Raw genomic sequence first — 23,787 nt, forward strand, 5'->3', positions numbered from 1 at the left:
ACACTTGCTTATTTTGACAATTTATTTAGCCAAACTTGCTAGTAGTCCCTGTATGGAAAGAAACAAGAACCGAAGTGTTAGGAGAAATTCTTGAACAGCAGCATAATGCGCAGCTGGCAATGATATTAAATGGGCCAGCAGCACTTGCAGTTAAGTATGATAGTGCGAGCTGTAATGGCACTGGCTGCGCCTTTTAATAGTGCAGCAATATGGGCTTGTCCGTGCAGATTCATGCTTAGTTCTTCTGGAGCTACGGAAGACGAAAACGCACACGTTGTTCCAAATTGTGAGCATCGTGTCCATCTTCCTATTCGATCTGTGTCCTTTGTGCTGTAGCTCCAGGAACACTGTCAGTCTTAGCCACACTGTTTACCGCGTGACCACTTACATGTTGTAAATGTTTTTTACCATTTAATTTGTGATGGTATTGTAAATGGTACATTTACAATGTATACACAAAAGGTACGGGCAGCTGCCTTGAGGGACACTACAGGAGAGACGCAGCCAGAGACAAGGGACGACAAGATTTCACGCAACAACTCCTTACTAACCGCCGACAAAATTCAATGCGGGAGAAAACAAGGGCAGTGACAGAAAAAACTGGCTTGTTAACACGTGACAATATTTGACGCACAACTACCCGACATGAACTCGTTAGTCCTGAAGGGAATCACCAAAATTATGTGTGGTTACACTAGGAAGCACTATATAGTCGTGTTCAACTTAGGAAGGAAAATAAATCTAGTCTGTCAACTACATACACTGTTGGAGATAAGGAGAAGCAATAGAGCGCCAGGAGAAATACCGCAGCATCACCGGCAGGGGAGCGCACTTTCTTCCGCGGCGTAGTGTCGTGCGGCCAGTCTCAACAGCCAATACGGAAGCAGAGTGAGTATAGTGGATTACATTATCTGATGCAAGGTGGGAGCACGACCTCTCTGTATCCAGCCGTCCTATCTGCAGCTCAGCAATATTTTGAGACTACATTCCTTTCGTTATTGAGTTGAATACGACTCTAGTATTAGCAACGCCTAAAAAGGTTGGTGTGTGAGGGGATGAAGCCGCCATTTGAGAACTAAAATGTGATGAAGGCTCTCGCCTACAGATCGTCACGGCGACCATATTTGCTGCGTGCTTCGCTGGCCAGAATCGTGCTGCTGCATTTCGTGGTTCCGGGACCATTTCGTCGAAAAACGGACGTTTCAACGAAGGTCGTTTCATCGAATCGGTGGCCGCCGCTTTTTATTGCGGCAACGTGTGAAATATGTAAAAGGAACTCCTGACCTAACCTTGGTCAGTCTCCCCAATGTGTGAAATACGTAAAAGGCTCTCATGACCTAACCTTGGTTAGGTCTAACCTAACCTTGGCGTTGATGAAACGGCTTTCTACAACACGGCGTTCGATGAAAAGGGGGGGGGGCGGACACCGCATTTCATTCTTTGCAAAACCTTTACAGAAATCCGTATTATCATCAGACCGTACTCACTTTGGGATGAAGCCATCCACTTGTGCCAACCGTGTGATGGAATCGTCGGATTCACCCTGCAAGGTTGGGACGTAAAATGAAACACAGCCCAAGCTTTTTGCACCAAAACCATCTCAGGATGATCCCCGTGTTACTCGCGAGAAATTGTTCACGATTCTCACCATTCTCCGGATGGCTCCACAAATAGCGTAGGCCTTGGTCTCCCCTGTCACACGACCGGTCGACTCGTCGACCTGCAAAGGTAAAATGCATATTTTTAAGTCCCGTTACGAAGCGGAGGTAAAAGAAGAGAATGAGATACGCGCTTCAACTTACGACAGCTAAGTTGATCTGAATGGATGCATGATCCTTGGCGTGGATGATGCGGTTGCTAGTGGAGCTGCGTATTAAAAAAATTGACGTCTCCTTTAACCACAGGTAATGGGCCAATTTTCGTAGTTTCAATTGACATTATCTTAGATCACCAGTGCACCTTGCGAAACGGTCTGCAGAAACTGCGACGACCAGCTTGACATTTTGCAACGAACGGTACGTGAAGTGTTCAACACGTGGACTTACCACTTCCTTGGGATGTAAAGATCAACGTATTCCCCAGCTTCGTTCTGCATGTTTCTGGAATCTACGTGATATGAAACGCTATTTTAAGCCGAGGACGTTTGTAAAAGTTTAATATTACTGCAGAAAATAATCCTTACTTCAGATCACCGAGTTCAGCAAACCAGACAAGATGGCGAACGATAATGAAAGGATCACGTGACAGTCGCTTTAGTTGCTCGACGTCGAAAAACGCAATACAAAAACATTTTCTATATAATATATAAATGTAGAACGTTAAAAAACTTTACATTTCTAGTGGGTGAAACGTCTTTTTTATTGCAGCTTCTATTGTGCGCTGGCTGAATCGCCGCAGGTGAGCTATCGTCGACATCGGCATCAATCTTTAGGAGATCGGCTGCTTTACACGTGTTTTCGCGTCGAGAAACACCTTCAAAATGGCAAAAGCTAAAAAGATTACTAAAGGAAAACATACCACCATCAACAAAGGAAATCACAGCTTAAACCCAGGTGAAGCTCAACGTCGATTTCACTTTTTTATATCCTGTTCAGCGTGTGTAGCGATGTAAACCTGTGTGCGTACCCCATTGAGTCTGATGTTGCTCGTATATCAGCGCTGACAGGAGTTGAACTGCAATGAACAGCAATATTGGTTAACGTGTTTAATGAAAAGAAATTCTTCTTGTGTGAATTAGTCACCCATATAGTGTGCAAGCCCCGTAGACTTCACGCCACTACTTTTCAAAGACGAATGTAAACATCATCTAAGTCCTTCAAATAGTCCGTCAGAGTAATTTTCTTAGACACATACATTTTTCTCCTCCAGACCGCGTCAAGAAGAGCAATGACAACTCAATGCGTGACAAGAGTACGATTAAAAGGCTTTTGATGTACAAGAACTCCAAGCCATACAGGTAGTATCATTATTTATGCTTTAACGACACGCAGTATTCACGAATTCACATCTGCAACATTAAATTGGAGCTGGTACAGTTCTTGGAAAAGCAACATTGATAGGACCATAACAAGCCCTCAATCTATTGCACACAGGAATAGGAAAGGTAAAATTGTCAAAGCAGCGCCGTACCAGTCGTGGGTGAACTCTGGAACAGTTGCTCGAGTTGCGCCCAACCAGAAATGGTTTGGGAACACAAAAGTCGTCACACAGAACGCTCTTCAGAAGTTTCAAGAAGCCCTCGGAACAGCTATGAAGGATCCGTACCAAGTGGTGATGAAGCAGACCAAGCTACCTGTTACGTTACTTAACGAAAAAGCAAAGGTAAGCGCCAAAGTGAGAACCACTTTGCCGCAGCTTCTCTTTTTCTTTCTTTCTATCGCATCACATGAAAAGCGAAATCTTGTCAGAAAATATGCATTGCGTGTATGTATTTTGATTGCGTATTTTCTCGAGTCTGAACCGGTCACATGTGGCAAAAGGTTGTGAAAACACAGTGAAAAAAAAAAAACGTTTTTTACCGTCCATATTACCATCTCTGTAGTAAATGACCTTTTCCGGTTAAACCCGACTCGGCCCGGTTATTCCCCCCCGAACGGACCTCCGAACAATTCAGGTTAAACCCGACTACTCTCCGAATACCATTCGCGACGAAATCCCCCAAGTGACGTTTGCACTGAAGATGAACAAAGGTCGCCATGTGTAGTACATGTAGGAATGTGTCCCTTACGTTCCCAGAAATACACCCATGTGTGTAAGCACCATCTATGCCTTCGGGGATTAGCACTGGCAGCTCCCCCACAAAAAAAAGAAAACAAGATTAGGAAAGGACATAATAGACAAGAGGAGAAACAAAAACACCCATTAACACCCCAAGGTACAATTATCGCCAGATTTCTCCCCGAATTATAGATTTAAAAATAGCGGCCGATTTTTTTCATCCCGAATCCGAGAAAGGCTTTTAACGCCAAAAAGTCGTTTTTGCGTCGTTTAAATGTCGTAATGAACGTTCCCGCACAATTTTTGCACCCCCAACTTTTCCTGACTTTTTTTGGGGGGGAGAAAAAGTACTCAAATTATGCAAAGTAAATACGGTACTAAGATCTGGTAACGTACACTTTTCTTTTGACAGAATGCCAGGGTACATATTTTGGATACATCAAGTTACGAATCAACGTTTGGACCCAAGGCACAGCGGAAACGGCCAAGCCTGCCAGCCACGGACTTGGAGGTACGAAAGGCTTTCTTGCTCGCAGAAAGTGTACAATATAGTTGGAAATGTACAAGTATTGTGTTCCTTTTCCTCCAGGAGCTCGTCACTACAGCAGACCAGAAAAGTGAGAAGTACGATGAGACGAAGGACACAGATCTAGTCAGAGAATTTGAACACAAGGATTTAGCGCGTGAAGAGATTATGTCGAAGGGACAGTCCAAACGAATCTGGAATGAGCTCTACAAGGTAATGCTCATTGTATATTTTTGTTAGTAAATTGAAGCTTGCATTCAGTGCTACTGTTTATCAATACATTCATTATCTGTAGGAGTTAGCTTGTGTTTCAGATTAATCTTCATGATTTTGAATAAATTGCAGGTTATCGATTCATCAGATGTCATCATTCAAGTGCTCGACGCCCGTGATCCAATGGGGACGAGGTCCAAATTTATCGAAAACTTCTTGCGGAAGGAGAAGCCGTACAAACACCTCATATTTGTGTTGAACAAATGTGACCTGATACCTACATGGGTCACGGTAAGTGATCAGTACCCCCAAAGCTGCGAAGACTGTTTATACCGTCACCGACTGGTATTTTAGGACTGGAAGGAGCCAAAAAATTGGGCTGAATTTTTAGACAGAATCTTAAATCAGCATTGTTTTTAAAAAAAAAACTTTATTTGAGCACTCGCACTCTGGCTTGAAAAAGTAACAACCGACACGAGTTTGTTTCGCCGCACGAACGCAGGATACCGCATCGTGACGAATTTCTGCTAGCGTAGCGTTGCCGCGATACACTTCCGTGAGTGTAGTGACGGCTTTAAGGATCGCCACAGTTGATGGCGGCGCAACGCCAACCTCTTCGTCGCTGCCACGCAGTCAGAAATATTGGAAGTGGAAATACATTGGCTCTATAGGGAGTTTGACACTGGCAAGAGTTTTGTCCTAATTTTTGGAGTCCGAAATATCGGTTGGCAACTGTAGTAAGTTTTACAGGTGTGACGGGAAAGTTGACTGTCCAACTGCTTCATGAAATTAAACCATTAAGTGGCAATAAGTGACATCATGAAATAAAGAAGTGATGTGTTTGCAGAAGGTGCTTGCAACGTGTCACCATAATCTACTAGAACACACAATGTTTCTGTTGCTGATCGCACAATTTCGGGGATTGCTGACTGTGACCAACGTATCAGCATGACAGTATACGTTGTTTCATATCTGTCGCTGTACAAGAGGACCACATAGCTTATCGAAAGTGTTTGCACAACCTGCAAGTGTCGGGACAAGTTATAGATTGATATGCTGACATTGTGCTGTTGCTGTTCAATGAAGTCTCTCCTTACTTTGCAGCAACGCTGGGTCATGATCCTGTCTGCGGAGTATCCAACCATGGCGTTTCATTCAAGCATCACAAACCCATTCGGAAAGGGAGCGCTCATTAACCTTCTTCGCCAGTTTTCTAGGGTAAGTGGAAGACACAAAATGGGGGCAGTGTTGCAGAGATGCACAGCACACGTGACAAGCAGTGCAGCCCAGTCTTTTTTTCTTTTTTTCTTTTTTTGCTAATGGTAGATTGTGGTAATGTGATGCACTTGCACCATACATAAAACTCGAATCAGCCTTGTTGTGTAAGTTAGAGAAACATATCTTTGCATCACTATTTAGAAAATGCTGCATAATCATGTGACATCGATTCAATTGTCTCCAGTTGCATTCGGACAAACGCCAAATCAGCGTCGGCTTTATTGGGTACCCCAACGTCGGAAAGTCATCCGTCATCAACGCCCTCAGGGCAAAGAAGGTGTGCAACGTGGCACCCCTCGCAGGAGAAACAAAGGTGAGGCTTCTCCTACATACAGTTTGAGTTGGTCCTAACTATGTCCTAACTACGTCCTAACTACGTCCTAACTATGTCCTAACTATGGCTGGCTTTCACTGTGCGTGCTTGCAGGTCTGGCAATACATCACTCTGATGCGGAAGATCTACCTCATCGACTGTCCTGGTGTTGTCTACCCAACCGGAGACACTGACACGGAAATTGTTCTGAAAGGGGTGGTACGTGTTTTCCTCAGGCTGAAAAGGGTGTTTCAATGTACATGCAAATAAATGCAGTATTGGACCAGTTGACATGTGTAGATGGCAGAATGTTCCGACATTTTGCAAACTGGGGCATTTTTTACTCAGGTTCGAGTAGAAAACATTAAAGACCCCGAAGACCACATTCCCGAGGTACTAAATCGTGTGAGGAGGGAGTACCTTGTAAAGACCTACAAGATTGAAAGCTGGGACGATGCAACAGATTTTCTTGAAAAACTGGGCAAGAGGTCTGGCAAACTTCTCAAGGTGAGACGTGCAATGGTAACTTAAATATTAGGGCACTTTTTTCTGTGTCCGTTGTGTTTTGCAAATACATATCTAAAGACCATGTGAAGTTTCTGAACAGTATGTTGATGTATAATTAATTTTAGGGCGGTGACCCAGATATCAGCACTGTGGCCAAGATGGTATTGAACGACTGGCAGCGTGGCAAGTTGCCATATTTCGTGAAGCCACCAGAAGAGGTAATGTTCCGTATTGACAAAGTTCAACATGAATACTGAATCAGTGTTGAGAATACTCACACTCGATGTGAAAGCCACATAGTGCGGAAACCTTACGGTTGAAGATACATAGTATTGTGTATTGATCCATACTTGTCAATGTGAAACAATGTGACCGTTGTAGATCTGAATGACAACTCAATTCGGGCAAGCTTTTTACACCAATGCAACTTAGCAAACAGTGGGCCTTGCACTGTGTGAGTATCTACGTTCATGACTTCATGTGCCCATTGCAATTGTCATTTAATGACACTGGAGCTCATGGAGTATATCATGACATAGTCCAAGTTAAGATTTTCCTGAGTGGGCAAGCCGCACTTGCAGATCGGTAGTATGTAATGCAATATATGTACTAATTATATATATTTCCACATTTGGCATGGCTACTCTTGCTGGCTAACAACACTGTGCTGATTGGCTTGCAGGAGACTGACGGCACTCCTCAACCGAGTAACAATGCTGCTGAAACAAACAAGGCCGCAGTTACAGAAAGCAAGAAGAAGGCTTCTGACACTAAGCCGCAGCCACAGGTTCTACAAGACCTGTCTAAGATACGTGTCGTCCCCAAGTTTGAAGGAAGTGATGTGAAACCGCTGCTGACACTGGGGTGTGAAGACGGCTATGACACTGATGAGGAAGAGAAGGAGGATGAGAATGAAGAAGAGGAGAACAGCGAGAAGCAAGACACTGGTTCCGAGAAGAACAGCGATGGAAGTGATGAGAAAAAGGAGAGTACACTAGTATCAAATGAAGGGATCGAAAGCGGGGAAGCTAAGGTGGATGGGGTGGGTGCAGAAGCAGCAGATGACAAACTTCCAAACGAAACAGACATTAAGGAAGGTCACGAGAAGCACGAAAACGGTGTCCATGAAACGGGAGTCAGCCTAGCAGACGACACAGGCGAGACAGAAGCGTCTGCTACGTCAGACGCAGTCGGCACAAAAGTTACTTCGAGTGATCTAGGTGACGGAGGCATCGTACCTGATCCTGTTACTACCACAGAAAGCCCTTGTGTAGATGATGTGAAGGCTACTGAATCTGGTGAGTGTAATGATGGTGCATCAGGGGACAACGGCAGTGAAAAAAAGAATGTGAGGTGGTCAGATAGTGTCGAGACACTGGAAGCAAAGAAAGACACACTCAAAGCCGTGGCTGAAAGAAAGAAGACCATGAAGCGTAAGCTGTCCTGGAATGACAGAACCCTTAAGAAGGACATGAGGATTCCTCTGATTGGGGAATTGACTAAGGGAACAAAGAATCCCTGGGGTCAGTTTTTGAACAGCAGACCAAAAAAGAAGCAAAAAACAGAAGGAGACACCGTGGAAACCAATGCAGCTGCAGTTGAAGACACCGAACCAAAGATGGGTACAGCTGAAAACGTCGGAGGAGGAGAGGCTCCGGAGCTGGCTCAGGCTTGCACGTCTAAGGCACAGAGCATCAGGCCTGCAAAGAAGGTTGGTCATTGTCAGAAGATTGCTGGCTTTACCTATTGCGAATTGGAGGGCTCGTGCTCAAAAAGTTCTTTAAGTATGAGGTGGAAGGTTTTGCCTGGAACGCAGGCTGTATTCTAGAGTTTCACAGAGCAAAGTCATTTCTAATCCTCAATTAATGACACCTTTTGTAGTTTTTTTGGGCTTCATGCCTTTCAGTTAAGTATGTTGAGGAGTGTACATACCTGTGTGGCATGATACCATTGCTTGACACTCTGTTTGTACTTTAGGTGTGTCCTAGTGGAACGTTTGTTGTCACTGCACTAAAAGGTGGACAGGGATCATCTAAGAAGCATAGAGCACGAAGGGATGATAGTGATGATGAAATTCCTAAGCTTACTGGAAAAGAGGTAAGGCTTGAATTGGTTATCCATTGAGTGGTTTTATGAAAAACCTTGAATCAAAGGGTTTTTTGTTTTCCTTTTATTTTCAAAACCCCTCAAGCGACATCGCTCTTTGTATCACGTGCAGTAGATGCTAAATATGTGAAATAGCATTGTTGTTGTGAATCCAGCAAATCCGCAAAGAGGTAATTCTGTCCAGTTCTACGACCAATAAGTATTGCAACAAGCACCACAAAATACTTGCCTTGATTTCTTCAATTTTTCATTTTTGCTGAAAATTTTATTTAAAGTGTGAAAGTAAAAAGCCTGAAAGTGTGAAGTATCAGTGAGGTGCCATTGGCACAATCAATCTTAACCAGGTAGGTGTTGGCCAACTCCGATCTTCCTGATGTGGACAAAAACCCAGTAGCGGATCGGGGGGGGGGGGGGAGGACTGTTTGTTGTTTCCTAATTGTTGCCATCCTAAGTTATATGAACTGCCTCAAACAGTTTACCTGCATTTGGTGCTGCAACAAGCTGCTTTTGTTAACAAAATGTTGGCAATAATGCACCACGACGCATGTACTGTGCCCGCTCACGTGCTTCTCTCATCTTAAATGACATTCTGAGCTTCTTCAGCGAAGGTTACTACACGTTGCGGAAGATTACTTTCACTGCAGTTTCAAACGCAGTATGAATCCACATGGTGGCGCATTTCGTAGAGAGAAACAGAGAAACGTCACACGAATTCGGCACAGCGTAAAAGAAACGTGACCTGTTTCTTCCGCGTGATGTGATGAAAGAAGGCACTGGAAACGCTTTTTGTGTTTTCTTGCGGAACCCGGACAGTACAGTGTCTGTCAGACTTAATTGTAACGCACAAGCGCGTGGCCTGCGCAGACGCCAGCGTCGCGGAGCGTTGTCTGCTGTTATCGAGACAGGTCGCAGTGCGTATGCAGCACAGCCGGTAACCCAGCCTCGCACGTGTGTCCTCAGGACAGTCTCAAATCCAGGGACTAACGCTGTGCGGCGCTCGCGTCTGCGTTACAGTTACGTCCGACGGCAGCCGTACATTGCAAAAGACGTATGATGCCTAAAGCCATGGTAGGTAATGCACCTCTTTTTCACAACGCTTCTGCGCATGCTCTGTGACCCTGACTGCGCCGAAGAAGGTTCCCTACGTATTCAATAGATGGCGCCGGCTGTAGGGTGCCTCCGGGTGCCTCGATATTTGTGCTACTTGTGCCCTCTTTGCAAAGAGGCGCAAGTATCGACGCACCCTAGCTGGCTGGCTGTGCTTTGGTGCGCGCCGATCGTGTTTCACTGGACATCCACTAGGATACGACGCGAGTGTGGAAAAGGTTCATTGTCTCCTCTAACGATTTCTCAACATTGCCAACCCTGTCTTACGCACCAAGCGTTAATAAGTGCTTCCTCTAACGCCATGATAATTCAATAAAGGATAGTAACAGGTGAATGCGCTGTTCACTGTTTACACCTGGCAATAAATGTTCTGTTCGTATGAATTCCTGAAAGGATGAAACAAACGACGTTTGTTGTTGGTTTTTCTCCGTGCATCAACAGAGCTCACTTCCATGTTTGTCGTTACAGAAGCGTCGCCTGATGAACGCGCAGAAGGTGAAGAAGATCGGACATCATTTCTACGACTATGCGAACGTCAAGAACAAACCTCGAGAAAAGAAGCCGGTTAATCATAAACTTGGCTTCAGAGGTCATACGAAAAAGAAATGATGACCATATAGGACGGCCTGACGTGTACATAATTCGAAATAAATGTTTTTAAGTTAACTCGCCATGTGGAATTCGCTTCCGTTAACTCAGGACCAGGCCTTGCGTGTCGGCGCGCAAAGTACCTGTTGCTTTGCTACAAACAAAAGCCATAGACACGTGATGAAAGTTGCAGCACTAGAGTTGTTTCCTTTATTGTTTGACTTATGGTCAGGCTAAAGACGTCGCATGCTACTCTTCCTTCTGTCGGCTCCACCTTGGCTTCCGCTGTGGCGATGTTGCTCGGACGTTCCCAGCCGAAGTTCTCGATCACGAAACCCCAGCTGTCCAGCACTTCCTGCCTTCACTCTTCGTCGGTCTGCATCATCCGCACACCGCGTACGGCCTTATTCGCGAAGTTTTGGCGAAATCGCTAAACATATATACTAATCGAAGCGCTGCGAGAGGTTCATGGACGTTCGAGAACACCAGCGTTCGCTGAACAAAGACCTGTTAACTTCAAAGCAGCGTTATTGTTTCAAAATAAATGACCACGCCGGAAGCCACAGAAGTAGTGCAAAGCGTCGACCCGAAATGACTATGGACATGCATTCTCGTGTTGAAATCAGTGTTCCAGTGAGCTATGATGGACCGTAAGTGAGCTACGCGTAGGGCGAATTTGGGGGGGGGGGGGGGGGGGCAACGTCACTTTATACATTCGATTTCCCTCTCCCACTACGCGCTTCGACAAAGAAACCCCTTTCCACGCAGAGACTGGGAGGTGACACGGGTTCGAGTCCTGTCACCGGCTGTGCTGTCTGAGGTTTTCCCTGGGTTTTCCGAAGACTTTCCAGACGAATCTCGGCACAGTTCCCCCTGAAGTCGGCCCAGGAACTCGTACTAACCCCCCCTGTCTCCCACTCCTTCCTGCTGTCTGCCGCCACTGACTATGCGCCCTTTCTTTGAAAACGAAGAAGACTATGGACATTTGTTGTTGTGGCTGGTGGCCACTGTTCGTAGTGGAGGAAGAAGAAGAAGAAGTAGTATAATTCTCGAGGCCAGAACATCCGGTGCCAGCGCGCGGAATGCGGCAGGGGTGTCGAACCCATGAGACCCATCCCATCAGAACCGTAACGTAAATTAGCCCGACTCTGCTGCATCGAAGACGTCGCCGGTTCAAAGAAGGGACCATGCTCTATTTGTAAGTACAGAACCTGTAGCATATTTCGTGATTGTTTGCCGTACATTCCGCTTTCTTCTCGCTGTGAGCCACGCGGAACCTTTCTTCAAAGCGTACCTCTGCCCTTCCTGGTAAAGTACTTAGCGCCGTACTCTGAAACGATCCTAAACTCGGTCCTCTACTCGAGCTACTCCTCGAGACTGCGGTTGTGTGTTTCGAAAATCGAAATACTTCGCGCTTTCCTCGAGTGCTACATGGTACTATCAGTGCTTCCTCAAGTGCAGGAGTGTTTGTTTTCTGCATTTACTGGAGTCGAGGCAGAATGACAAGCGAAGGGTTAAGAACGCTTGAAGCTAACTTGAAGCTCGAGACATTGGTGCTGCAAACATGGGAGGTATGACCATGGTGCCCTCACTCTTTTGACAGGTTTGCAATCCTGAAGGTGTGTTTCCACGCCACAGTGTTGCTCACACTAGCAGCACCTTTTTTTCTCGTGTGGAGTTTCTGGCGAATCTCGTCTGGGCTCTTAGCACTGCCGCAGCACTTGTATCAAATTGGCGACGATATCCTCTTTCATTTCTATCTGCGCGTGATTCTCGTTGCGGTAGAAGACCTTGTCGGATTAAAGGTAAAACACGTCATATCGCAAGACGTATTTGGAGGTGTTTGTCTTTCATTTGTAAATCTGATAATCTTTCAGGTTTACTTTTACGGCGACATCAGTCGCGTTGTGAAGAAACGAGAGCGTGCGGTGTACCTGGTAAACTACCAATCGACTTGTAAGTACAGCAACCGGAAATGCGAAAGGACGCGTTGCCTATCCATATCAACGTACAGGTCGCTGGTAAACTATAAGGTTTCTTTTCAGTCGATTGGATAGGAGTAAATTTACTAGCCGAAAGGGCTGGAAGTCTGGGAAATCTGCGGTACATAATCAAGCAGTCCCTCCAATCAGTGCCTCTCTACGGCTTCTATTTTTATCAGGTATGACTCGTATAATTATTCACACCCGCGATATTCCCACGGAATCTGGCACATGGCGCCAGAATATCGGGAGTGGCGTACATAGCAGACGACACCATCGGCCCTGTCGTCTGCTACGAATACCTTGTGGCTGAGTCCCAGGAATGTCCCCTATGGCAACACCATCTAGATCATGACTGCTTAAGCGACGTGACGTGACAATCACCAATCCGCCAATCACGACGTGGCTTTCAGCGGCCGTAGCTATGAAAGCGAGCCACCATCAGCCGCACGGTCAGCCAATAGTAGCCATCAGAAGCCTGTGTTTCAAAATCTTCGATTGGCCTACATCTTGGCTGGTTGATGCGATTAGCGGGCTCTTTATGTCTATGTGCGAAAGCGAGAGAGGAGGCATTAAGCAGGCCTAGGTGGCGTTGCCTATGGATCGAAAAGCACCGAGACACTAAGACATATGACATTGAGCGCTCGTGCTCACGTGGCAGCAGAAAGCAATAACGTTTGCGCTTCTTCCGCTGGAGCATCCTGCAGAATGCCGCTCGTGTGGGAAAGACACTAGTGTTTGTATATCCATACAGCCGGCAGTAACACGGATAATTAATCATTACAGCATGGTTGCATCTACGTCAATAATGAACAGATCAACAAATCAAAAATGAAGAGGGCGTTGGCTTATCTGGCAGATAAGAACGTTGAGGCGAGTCATCTGCCGTTGTTTTTATCTCTGGTGCCAACTTGTGCTAATACACGTTCTCTGCGCCATTTGCAGTCAAGCGTCGTGCTGTTTCCAGAAGGAATTCGATTTGACCCGAACAACAATTTCGCGATAAAGATGAGCGTGGAATATGCAATGAGCAAAGGTAAGACATTGTAAACGTAAGCTATAACAGTCGTCTCCACTCCTTGTGTTCGGGTGATACTCATATTACTCGTGTACAACATCCTGCTGCTATATGCGCGGTGGCAATGACACCTAGAGGAAGCAAGGCCTGAACACTGAACGGACGTGACGTAGTCAATAAGAGTACGCCAATCACGACTGTGATTGGCGGCAGCGTGCAGAAGCCCCCCTCGATGCCTTCACGCACTTCCTCCTTCGCCATTTAGATTTGAACAATCAGCATTTCATGAACACCGAGAGTCACGGACACGGAAGACGACACACGCAAGTTCTCAACGTGACTCTATCGTCTTCTGCGTCCGTATCTCTGCCTTCATGGATCTATACCAGCTAGCCTGTGCCCCTTACCTTGCTTAATAAGCATTTCATCTGCATTTCGATTTTAAAAACATGGTCGTGGCGGGGCTGTGATTGGCAAAGCGACCAGGCCTTGTGTGGTCCGAAACAGTTTGCTTCGGCATGCTTGAGTGCGCTAGGGTACCCAGGGCAATAATGGGGTACGCTTCCGACGTTGCGCAAAGCGTGTGGTCCACAAAGCTCCAGTAAAGAAATATGTGCACGGGAAGCAGCACTGACGAAGTGAGGCCACGAATCTTCAGAGCCATACGTCCTGGTGATATCATGATTCAGTCTGTATGTCGAAAACCGCGAAGCGTAGCCTCACTCGTTGACGGAAGGATTCCAGGAACGGGAAAATGGTGTATAATAGCGTTAGCGTAGTTATAGTTCTGGCTCTTTTCAGCCGGAACGAGAGCCGCGCATGCGCTGTGTATTCTCATGCAAATGGTCCATTGACCTGACCAACCCTCCTGTTGTTCAGGTCAGTTCAGTTCCAGGGAGTAGCGCGCTCTGTGGCAGAGCGCGCCGGGAAATGCGGTGTAAAACGACAGTGACGGCGTAAAATACGACGACGATTGGAAACGACAGGAAAAGCAATGGCATACACCTATGTTTTCCCCTACCACTCCCAACCTGCACCGCGACTACCGCAGTGCGTGCTTAAAAAAAAAAAAAAAAACTATTGGACGGCGAGCTGACGCAGGCTTCCCCATTCTGATTGACAAGTTGAACTTCGGTTATCTCCCTTCGTCGTCGTTCTTCGTGGAAGGCAACGCATATGATCTTATACAAGCAGGCCTCGCTGCCGCTAGAGTCACTAAATAAGCTAAGCGTAGCTTATTTAGTGACTCTAGCTGCCGCATTCTTTGCATGTGAGCTGGCTAGTGCTGGCGGGAGATTTTTGATGGAATTGGCGTGTTCTCTAATTCGGTCGTTCACACACCTGCATGATTTTCTGATGTATTGCCGGCCGCACGAGAACGGAATTGTATACACACTTATGCCCCTGTACTTCGGCTCGTGGTAGATCGAGCAGGTGTCTCTGGTTTTGTTTATCATTTTCAGAAGGCTAGCGAAGTTGTCGTCGCACAGGAAGAGAACCTCTAACGTCGAGTTCGGCCGTTATATTCCGAATGTTATAGAATTCCTAATGGTGGTGGATGACTATGCACTTTCTTCTTGACTGGGGGGCTTCTGTGTTTTGGTGCCTTTGCTGATCTGTCGGTAGATCCCCTTCAGACCTCCGGGTGTCCTGCTTTCATGAGCCTTTCGAGTTGAAATCTGAGGGCTGAAGGAATCAGGTGATGGCATAACCGAAGGATTGCGGACATCGTCACAAAAATACCAAAAGAAGTTCCACTGCTGATCGCGAGTAGAGAATGGGCGCTGTCGAAGGGGGAGGAATCTCCTGGCGGTTCGTTGGCGGTACTCCCAACAAAGTGAACTGCCGATACCTTTATGCCTGATGCCCTACTGGATGCTGCATTGTTCGTCGGGTCTCTTAATGCTCATGTGATGCTTGAATGGGGCTTGTTGAAGGAGATCGATGATTTCTTGTTCGTGATGGCTCTCGTCGTGGAGTATCAGGTATAGTCATCCACGTGGCTGACTATCAATAACCAGGGGGCTTAATCGCTTCGTCGCCGTTACTGTCGTTACAAGCTAACGAGTGTCGGGAAATTCAAAAAAGACGGGCGGGAAATTTAAAAGGGTGGGCACGTGATAAAACACGTGCACGGCGCTCTTCGCGCGATACGTGAAGGCCGTGGTACACGTCACGCGCAATGTGTCACGTGCCCATCTTTTTGAATTTCCCGCCACTCGTTAGCTTGTAACGACCGTAACGGCGATGAAGCGATTAAGCCCCCAGGTCCTTGGCAGACGTTCAGCGATCCAGTTCTTTGACAGGTAGATCTCGCTTACCGCCAGGGCCAGTGACACTCAATGCATATTCTTGAATTCGGGGACCCTGATGCAGTTCGTGATCGTAATGCCGGTATGCTTCCGACACCTTGTTGCGCACTCTTCTTCAGTTGTGCCCCGACGGCTGAAAGTAGGATGACAGGGTCCAAGCTATAGTAGAAGTCCTCTACGTCTAGTGACAATGTCCCGATCTTCTTTTCGTGCAAGTCTTGGAGGGACGTCGAGAGGGTGTCGGAGATTTTAATCCGGAACATCTGTTTGGGATGTAGGATTTCCAGGCCTTTCCTCGGGAATTCCGCAAAGATATTTTTGTTATGTGACGATGGCTTCGAAGGACACTTCTGGTTTGTAGGTCTTTGCAGAGTTCCAGGGGCCGTTTTGTTGTTCCGATAAGTGTTTCTTTTTCGTTTCTTTTTTTTTTTTTTTTTTTTTTCAGACCTGCTAGGTCCCTCTCGTTCGCGGGTTCACATCGAGCGTAAGCGTCCCCACGTAGTCCGAGCTCGACGAAACAAACTTGTTGATAGAGGGCGGTTGTGTGTGCGTGTGTTCGTTCTTGTCCCCTCCCGCGCCGTGAATGGTGTCGGCCAGTGTGTTTTTGAGGGTACCTTTTTCGGTCTCGGAATAACCCGATTGGCTGTTGCGGCTGCAATGCTCCGGATGCAAGGTAGCGTGGACGCGTCGCTGATGCATTGTAAAGATGGCTGACCTGTACGCTTTGTAGTAGTCCATCAGCGTGTAGTCTACGAGTGTATGGTTCCAGTGAGCCGCGGTGCCTCAAAGGTCTCCACAGCTCATAATGTGTGTGCCTTTTGCATATAGAAATGGAACATGGTGTCCTACATGTCAACATTATATAGTAAACGCATTTTCTTGTAGAATTACGACCCATGAAACAAGTATTGATGCCAAGAACTCGAGGAGCGGTAACTGTATTGCAAACTCTCAAGAAAAACATGGATGCTGTATATACTGTGACACTTATATATGACGGAACGAGAACGTCATCTGGTCATCGATTACCTTCGCCATCACTGTTTGGTAAGGGTCCACTTTTTTTTTTTTTTTTTTTCTTCTAACAGCATGAATTTGAGCATTAGTTGGAGAAACAGGAAGACAAGGTGAAAAAAATGGAACCCGAGAAAGGGACAGAGGAGGGACTATGAGGGCTATGAGGGGCTCTATGAGGACTTTACATGGATGAGGAGGATATCGCTCTCGTTTCTCTCCCCCAAGTGCGCTACCCTAAAGTCCGACTTCGCTCCCCTCCCCTCTGGCGACACCGCTATTTATACGGGGTTGCGTCAGTTCAGAGGTCTGTAAAACCGTACAGCCAGTCACAGTGCAGCGGAGGTCAGATGATACGTCATCTGAAGCCTTGTTATTTTTCTCTAATTTTCTGCATCACGCTCCACATGACTTGCATTTTCGACCGAAGATAAGGGGAGGCGGCGAGTTCGCTTATCTCTGCTTGTGACTAACTACAATGCAGTCTATGGAACATATGATACGTACGCATGTTGGAAGTGTGATCTTTTTATTCTAATTGTTTCCTAATCATAATTTTCCTTTGTTCTAATACCATATCCCCCCTCCCCCACAATTGCAGACGTCTTTGCTGGAAAATGCAAAGACATCCACATCCACGTGAAAAGAACTTCGATGAACAATGTTCCCGATGACGCTACTGACATCAAGCAATTTGTCCTCAACGAGTTCTACGAGCAAGACGCGTAAGTACCAGATCATAAACTTCATTTAAAGGAGTACAGAGGGCCATCCAAAAAAATTTCAGATTAAGACATCTGATGAAAGTGTGTGTGTCATTATACCGAATAGCGCGAAAGGTTTTGATGTGTGCAATTTGTTTCCCAGAAAAAAACTCACATAAACATAGCTCCGCGCCTTCACCCTTAACTCGCCACTCCAGCTATAACGAGGATGAGGAGGTATGATGGCACGTCACCGATGACGGCATAAGGAGACTCCTTCTGGTTTGCCGATCAGTGGGGGTCAGCGCATTGTTCCTTTGCCGCCGTAAACCTGTTTTGCCAGTTTTCCCGGAGAATTGGGGATACAAGGAGCGCCCGAAGCATTACCGAGCAAAGAGAAAGGCTTTATCAGAACCCCGAACAGCCGAGTAGCAGACGACAGCGGAGTAGCAGACATTTTTCTAGGCCAATCTGCGAGCGTTCTCCTTATAGCGTCAGCGCGAGGTTCCAGGCAGATCACAGGCTGGTACTGCTCTTCACCACCGTTGCGCACGGTCGCTTTTTGCGGCATATTTTAAATTCAGTTTCTGCGATAATTATGACTCTGTGGTGTAAATTACTTCGCATGGTGCATCTTACTGGCAAACTTAAGTTTATAAGAAGAAAACTGGGTGTTAAAAATGACTTCTGTGCTACTTTAAAAGAGCAGTGAAGGCTCCCTCCATAGATATGACTGCGACGTATTGTGCACCAAGTAAATGCATTCCGGTGGCTCTGGCGCAAGAACAGTCGCCATGGGTGACCTCTGACGTGCGCGTCGACCTGCGCGCCATCTGGAAATTTCCTTCCACTCCTTCAAAGCTCGCGTAAACGAAGGAAGGAAATAAACGTGCCACTTCGCGACGTTCGCGATCCCGATGTGCGGGCCAATCGGGAGACACGAAGCCCGTCGCACTAGCAGACGAGTTATCCGTAAGTGAGACCTTACAGCTAGAGTCCTCTATGAGTGACCCGCGGGTAACCCGCACATTACTGTGGGAGGTAGACCCCGGAGCGGGTAGTGGGTCGGATGTCGGTGTCAGTGAAGAACGGCTGGCAAGGAGGTCTATTATCTGAAATGTATGTTATTTTTGCCATATTGCATTCAACGCGGGCGCACAAAAATGCGGTCGCCCAACACACCCTATGCAAAGCGGACTGACTTGCGCCACTTACGTCCTTTGGTCACTCCAAAGGTTGCAGCTCTAGTTGCACCAAGCTAGCCCTAGCCCGCCAGTGGCCAAGGTCGCCTGCTTTTGACGTCACAGCCAGTTTCTCCGTCGTGCCGGCAGCGGCGTCGTCGAAGCTGTCGCCTTTTTTTTGCCGTAGTTTTCAGTTAATATTTCCGTTATTCTAACCAGTGTTTGGTTCATACTCGCCGTAGTGAATGAATTAGCGGGTATGAAAGCATTACATATGCTTACAGGGTCTTTTTTTGTTTCTGATCTCTTAATTGTCCCCTTTAAATGAAAACACATCCAATTTCAAATACCGAAACCTGAAACTGGGTGAGGGGTCGGGTGTGGGTGAACTTTTGAAAATGTGCGGGTTGGTGCGGGTACGGTTCTCTTCCGATAGAACGGGGGTTGCATGCCAAGAAATTCCTACACGCGCAGGACTCTGCTTACGTCATGAGTACTTGATGTCGTCACGCCAGGCGATTGAGCCAAGCCTCCAAGCTCACGCCGCACCTCTCATAGCTGCTTTTTCCGGTCGTTTTTGAAACAGCGCAAATATTGTGCGTGATGGCTCTTGTAGTCTCTTGGTGGGTGAAAAACAGTTTTGAGCAATGTTACTGCCTTGCTCACAGGAAGCACCTCAATTTTGGCTGATTTTTCCGGTCGTTTTTTGTAAATTTAATTGGGCGGTGGCACAATAGCGCAAATATTGTGCGTGATGGCTCTTGTAGTCTCTTGGTGGGTGAAGAACAGTTTTGAGCAACTTGCTCATTAAAGGAGCACAGGAAGCATCTCAATTTTGGCATTTTCTGTATGCATCAATGGCCCTCGTCGCGCCCGTTGATAACGCGGGTAAACAGGAATCGTGACGTACTTGCGCGCGTGACTCGTGCGCTGCGAAGGCGGTGGAGGAACAGACTCTGCACACTAACCCCTGTCCCCGCTTGACTTGATCCACGGGGGGGGGGGGGGGAGCGGTTGGGCAATCGCCCCCTCCCCCCTAAAACGCCAGTTTATACATTTGATTTCCCTCTCCCTCCTCCCCAACTACGAGCTTCGACAACAGAACAGCCCCCTTGCCCCCCCCCAAAAGAAAAAGAAAAAAACGAGGATCTGGATCCGCCCCCGATCCTGAAAGGGTCTGCAGCGATTGACTGAGGGTAGGCAGCAGGTGGCTCTGGGAGCTATTTTGACTGTACATTGCAACCATGCCTTGTTTCAAAACTCTTGCCTGTCTTGCTGTTCTCGCGCTTCTCTGTCACTTACCTCTCGTACTGCCATTCTGTTTACCTTTCTTTCAAATGTTCTCTTCTACAGTCTGCTTGACTCTTACTACAGCATGGAACCTGACGAATACCCTGCTGAACTATCAGTTGGTGCGCACATCCCTTACAACAGTGCCTACAACACTATTAGTGTCATCATCAGCGGCATTTGCTTGAGCTCACTCCTCTTCACAAATTACGGCTTCAATCTGCTGTGGAAGACATGGGTGTTTGGCTCAGTATTTGGCTACTCGTGGCTTGGAATGATCTCGATGGCCTGAAGCGGGCAAGGTCACAAGGTCACATCACACGCCACCTGGTGGTAGTAGTTTTAAAACCTCGTGGGTTTCGATGGCCGCTGGCAAACCAGGAGTTGGCAATGCATCCTTTATTAACATGAATATAGCAATGAGTCAACTCAGGGATATATGCATAAATTCTTTATTCTCACGCACTACATATTTCTCACTTTCCCACATTTATACAAAATAGTGTGAACGTACGCATGTGCTTATCATACATATTTACAGTGCCGATGATTTTTCCATATTTGTCAAATCGTATATGTTAACCGGTTTGTGTAGCAGTAAGGACTAGAATGTTCAGTGTGTAATGAACAGCGCATTTATCAAAATTATATTATGGTTTTGGCGAGGCAACATTCCTACACTTTATGACATTGCGCATAAAGATTACTTTCTATATAAGTTCTATATGTTCTACATTTTTTTCAGTTCACAAATTCTCTTATTTACACTTAGGAACATGATATTACAAAGCATCGTTAGCATGTATCATACTAGCTGTGTTGCATATAAAATTTTTAAGAAAATATTTCCATCCGATTTACAATAAGCCACAACTAAGCTTATACGACCGCCTGATCAAATTGAATGAAGTTCCAGTAATAAGTATAAATAATGTGGGAGCACGCTTGCTTTGCACGTTATCTTCTTGGGAAAGCTAACATTGCGTGCTACATGATCTTTAGTGTCTTTTGCCATACCCAGGTGTAGTTCAAGTGTATCCGCATAACATGCAGCAGAATGTTTCGCTATGATACATATGTACATGAAGGATATGCGCATTTCTTAGTGGAGAAGCAACGTGATACATGTACATTCTAAGTATAGCTTAATACGCATCATTTCGCGCACACAAAGTTAACTCGTTTGACAGTGTTGGCAACTGCACGAATACTGGGATTGTGACGACACAGCATTGGGATACGTACACAAGGCAGTGTTACTTGACAACCTAAAGTATCACACACTCTGCAGGATTACACTTCAGAGAAAGGAAGGGACACAAGTAATTGTGACCAACGGTGCTCGGTAATAAAGAGGTACAACTTCTAAGCGTCCATTGTTTCAACACCATTCTATCACGTTTTGTGTATACTTTCTTAACATTACCCTTGGAGTATGATGCAGTAGTCCCATTGGTACGCAGTGAAGCAAAATGTCTTACTCCTACGGATGACATTCCATAGAGTTAACGTTGCCTGGATATCACGATTTCATCAAATGTGGAGCTCTGGTGGACACATGTATCTATGGCCTTCAACTGCTCGAACAGCATTCATTAGTTCATTATTCTTTAAGGAGCTCTCTACATCAGCTGATCACTTAGTAACTAATTTATATGTAAATGTTTTCTAATAAATTATACATATCCATGTTTTCATCATTAATGCGTATCATTGATGTATTAGTGCCGTAATTGCATTTGTATCACTGCTGTATATCAAATGTATCGAGGGGGCCTGGTCCTGTCAGGTTGCTGCTTTGGCTCTTGGGAGTACTAGTTCCCTTCATACTCAACACTCACAGTAGTAAATTTTTTTCTAACTCCCCAGAAGTCACATTTGAGGTATAAGAAGACAGTCCCAATTCATACCATGGTAATTTACTTCACTAGCTTTAACCTTAACCAGATGTGGTGGTACATGCCGTACTGAACCACTGCAGATGTCCCAACACCACAGGTTACCAGATTTTTTACCAATACGAAATATTTTCTCATTTCATTATCCTAAAGAGGATGTACCAAAGCGGTGGCACACAGTTGTCTGTAAATGTCGAATGTTCAGATATGTGGAGTGTATATCTTTCTGTAAACTGCATGTCAACAAGACTGCTGCACTCACTCCGAACACTGCAAAAATAATTTATTTTCTTTTATAGTATCAAATTTGCTCTCCAGTGTACAGCTTAGGTCCTCCAAATTAAAGAGCCAAAGGAAGTGAGTCATTGAACTGAGCACTGAAAGAAAGATAACAGCACACTGATAATAAAAGGCAGTAAGGTCAAAACACATGATTGATGAGAGCCTGTATCTGACGAGGGCATACTTGTAAAAGTGTCGTAAGCAGAAAATAGTAAGGGGCATAGAGGTAACTCAAGTAGCTGTCCATGCTGTTCAGCTATCATTCCGTTTTGTTTAAAAAAAAAAATTATACTACCCACAACATAAATTTTAACTACATTTTAATGTAAGAGATGGCTCAGGGGCACACTTCCCTTAGCTCCTCATTATGAACCTCGTTTATGAACACCCTCGGTTCCTCGAAAAATCGTTCATAAATCGAGGGATTCATAAATCGAAAATTCCGTTAAGTGAGTACTATCGAGCAAATGGAACAGTATTTCCAAGTTGATATTGTGTTTATAATGCAATATATTGTGTAATTTTGCTTTGGACCATGCCTTCTGCTGTATCAGTCTCACAAAACACAGATGTTAGTGCATTCACACTCTGTTTATTATGCAATACTAAATAGTTTAATTTTGCATTGGACCATGCCTTCCGTTGTGTCAATTGAAGTCGGGAACACTTCTGCAAAAACCTGTTTGTTGTTCGGATTTCGAGGGGTTAAGAACCGAGGGTGCATTTTGTCTGTTCAGGCGTAATTCATAAGACCACGAATAATCCCGGATCGTTCCGTGGCCAACAAAAACCTTCAAGGTTTTTGTTGGCCTCTGAACGATCCGTTCATAAATTGAGGGCAAAAATGCTGCGCAACTCCTAGATGGTTCCCAGAAATTCCATTCATTACTCGAATATCGAGGTTCATAAAACGAGGGAAAAAAGTTTGGTTCCTCGTGCTAGTGTTCAAAAAACGAGGGAATTCATAAATCGAAGGTTCATAAATCGAGGGTTGACTGTATTCTGAAATCTGGTGACGATGAAACGATAGTACCCAAAGTCCACCGCATTCGCGTGAGATTCAGCGAAGGCTACAAATAGTTTGTGCCCCATATGTAGATCTCATAGTCGACACAGATAAAATCTTGATCACTAAGATTGCACGGCTGAAGTTTGTGCTGCTGTCCCGAAGCAGCCGATCGCCCCCTCACAGGATGCGAGAGTTGTGCGTGGCTGCATCTACGTCCAGCCTTCAAACTTCAGATGGCAAGATGGATGCAAGCGGAGCCTTGGCTTCATCATGAGAAAGCTCATCCATTTGGACTGGTCCATTTTGATTTGCGCGCCGCTGCTGTCTCCTGAAAGTGCACGCTCTGCATCAGAAACAAAGCTTCTAACAACCCAACGTAGACTGACACCCCTGAGAACAAAAACGTACTGCTCGTTACGACTTACTTCCGCAGCCGAAAGATGATGAGGACAATGACTATGTTCCCCAAGATGAGCCCGCCCATAAGAAGAGCTGGAATTAAAATATCTGAAAAGAGAAGCAATACTGCATGCTCACATCTTCTCTTCTACAGTTGTTCATGGGCACTATGAAAGTAAAAATTGAACTGAATTGAAAGAAAAAATTGAATTGAATGAAATTGAAGTGCTGGCAACAGCCGAGGGACAGATGACATCGACGGATAGGCTAATCTTTTCTGCATCCATGTGACCGTGCATTCCAAATAGGCACCGCGAATACTGAAACCCTCCAGCTCTGGCAA

General features: G+C 45.8%; 4 protein-coding genes across 5 annotated transcripts in view; 2 read left to right on the plus strand and 2 right to left on the minus strand.

Moving 5' to 3' along the window:
• Positions 1-8: 8 nt before the first annotated feature.
• Positions 9-2,269, minus strand: LOC135398992 (small ribosomal subunit protein eS21). The gene is made up of 6 exons (XM_064630609.1): positions 2,183-2,269; positions 2,046-2,106; positions 1,803-1,866; positions 1,649-1,720; positions 1,488-1,543; positions 9-48 (listed from the first exon to the last, which is right to left on the minus strand). The coding sequence occupies exons 2-6, from the start codon at positions 2,093-2,095 to the stop codon at positions 39-41; spliced, it is 252 nt and encodes an 83-aa protein (XP_064486679.1). The 5' UTR covers positions 2,096-2,106; positions 2,183-2,269; the 3' UTR covers positions 9-38.
• Positions 2,270-2,406: 137 nt separating this feature from the next.
• LOC135398989 (uncharacterized) lies at positions 2,407-10,438 on the plus strand. The gene is made up of 14 exons (XM_064630606.1): positions 2,407-2,552; positions 2,869-2,956; positions 3,093-3,321; positions 4,130-4,228; positions 4,307-4,456; positions 4,589-4,747; positions 5,561-5,674; positions 5,919-6,047; positions 6,162-6,266; positions 6,396-6,554; positions 6,680-6,772; positions 7,237-8,265; positions 8,532-8,651; positions 10,236-10,438. The coding sequence occupies exons 1-14, from the start codon at positions 2,480-2,482 to the stop codon at positions 10,374-10,376; spliced, it is 2,688 nt and encodes an 895-aa protein (XP_064486676.1). The 5' UTR covers positions 2,407-2,479; the 3' UTR covers positions 10,377-10,438.
• Positions 10,439-11,381: 943 nt separating this feature from the next.
• Positions 11,382-20,292, plus strand: LOC135398995 (1-acyl-sn-glycerol-3-phosphate acyltransferase epsilon-like). The gene is made up of 9 exons (XM_064630612.1): positions 11,382-11,553; positions 11,959-12,160; positions 12,233-12,311; positions 12,401-12,516; positions 13,124-13,210; positions 13,283-13,373; positions 16,553-16,714; positions 17,283-17,406; positions 19,920-20,292. The coding sequence occupies exons 1-9, from the start codon at positions 11,543-11,545 to the stop codon at positions 20,146-20,148; spliced, it is 1,101 nt and encodes a 366-aa protein (XP_064486682.1). The 5' UTR covers positions 11,382-11,542; the 3' UTR covers positions 20,149-20,292.
• A 2-nt stretch (positions 20,293-20,294) lies between these two features.
• The window catches only part of LOC135398993 (uncharacterized), a 70,938-nt gene continuing 67,445 nt past the window's right edge, over positions 20,295-23,787 (minus strand). Inside the window, exons 8-9 of one of the 2 annotated variants that reach the window (XM_064630610.1) lie at positions 23,471-23,552; positions 20,295-23,388 (exon numbers count right to left, since the gene is read on the minus strand). In XM_064630610.1, the coding sequence (XP_064486680.1) occupies positions 23,268-23,388; positions 23,471-23,552 (203 nt within the window). In that variant the 3' untranslated portion in view covers positions 20,295-23,267. The remainder of the gene's footprint in view (positions 23,389-23,470; positions 23,553-23,787) is intronic. The other variant, XM_064630611.1, reaches the window with a different exon arrangement.

The sequence above is a fragment of the Ornithodoros turicata genome, chromosome 6 (assembly GCF_037126465.1).
Source record: "Ornithodoros turicata isolate Travis chromosome 6, ASM3712646v1, whole genome shotgun sequence".
NCBI lineage: Eukaryota > Metazoa > Arthropoda > Arachnida > Ixodida > Argasidae > Ornithodoros > Ornithodoros turicata.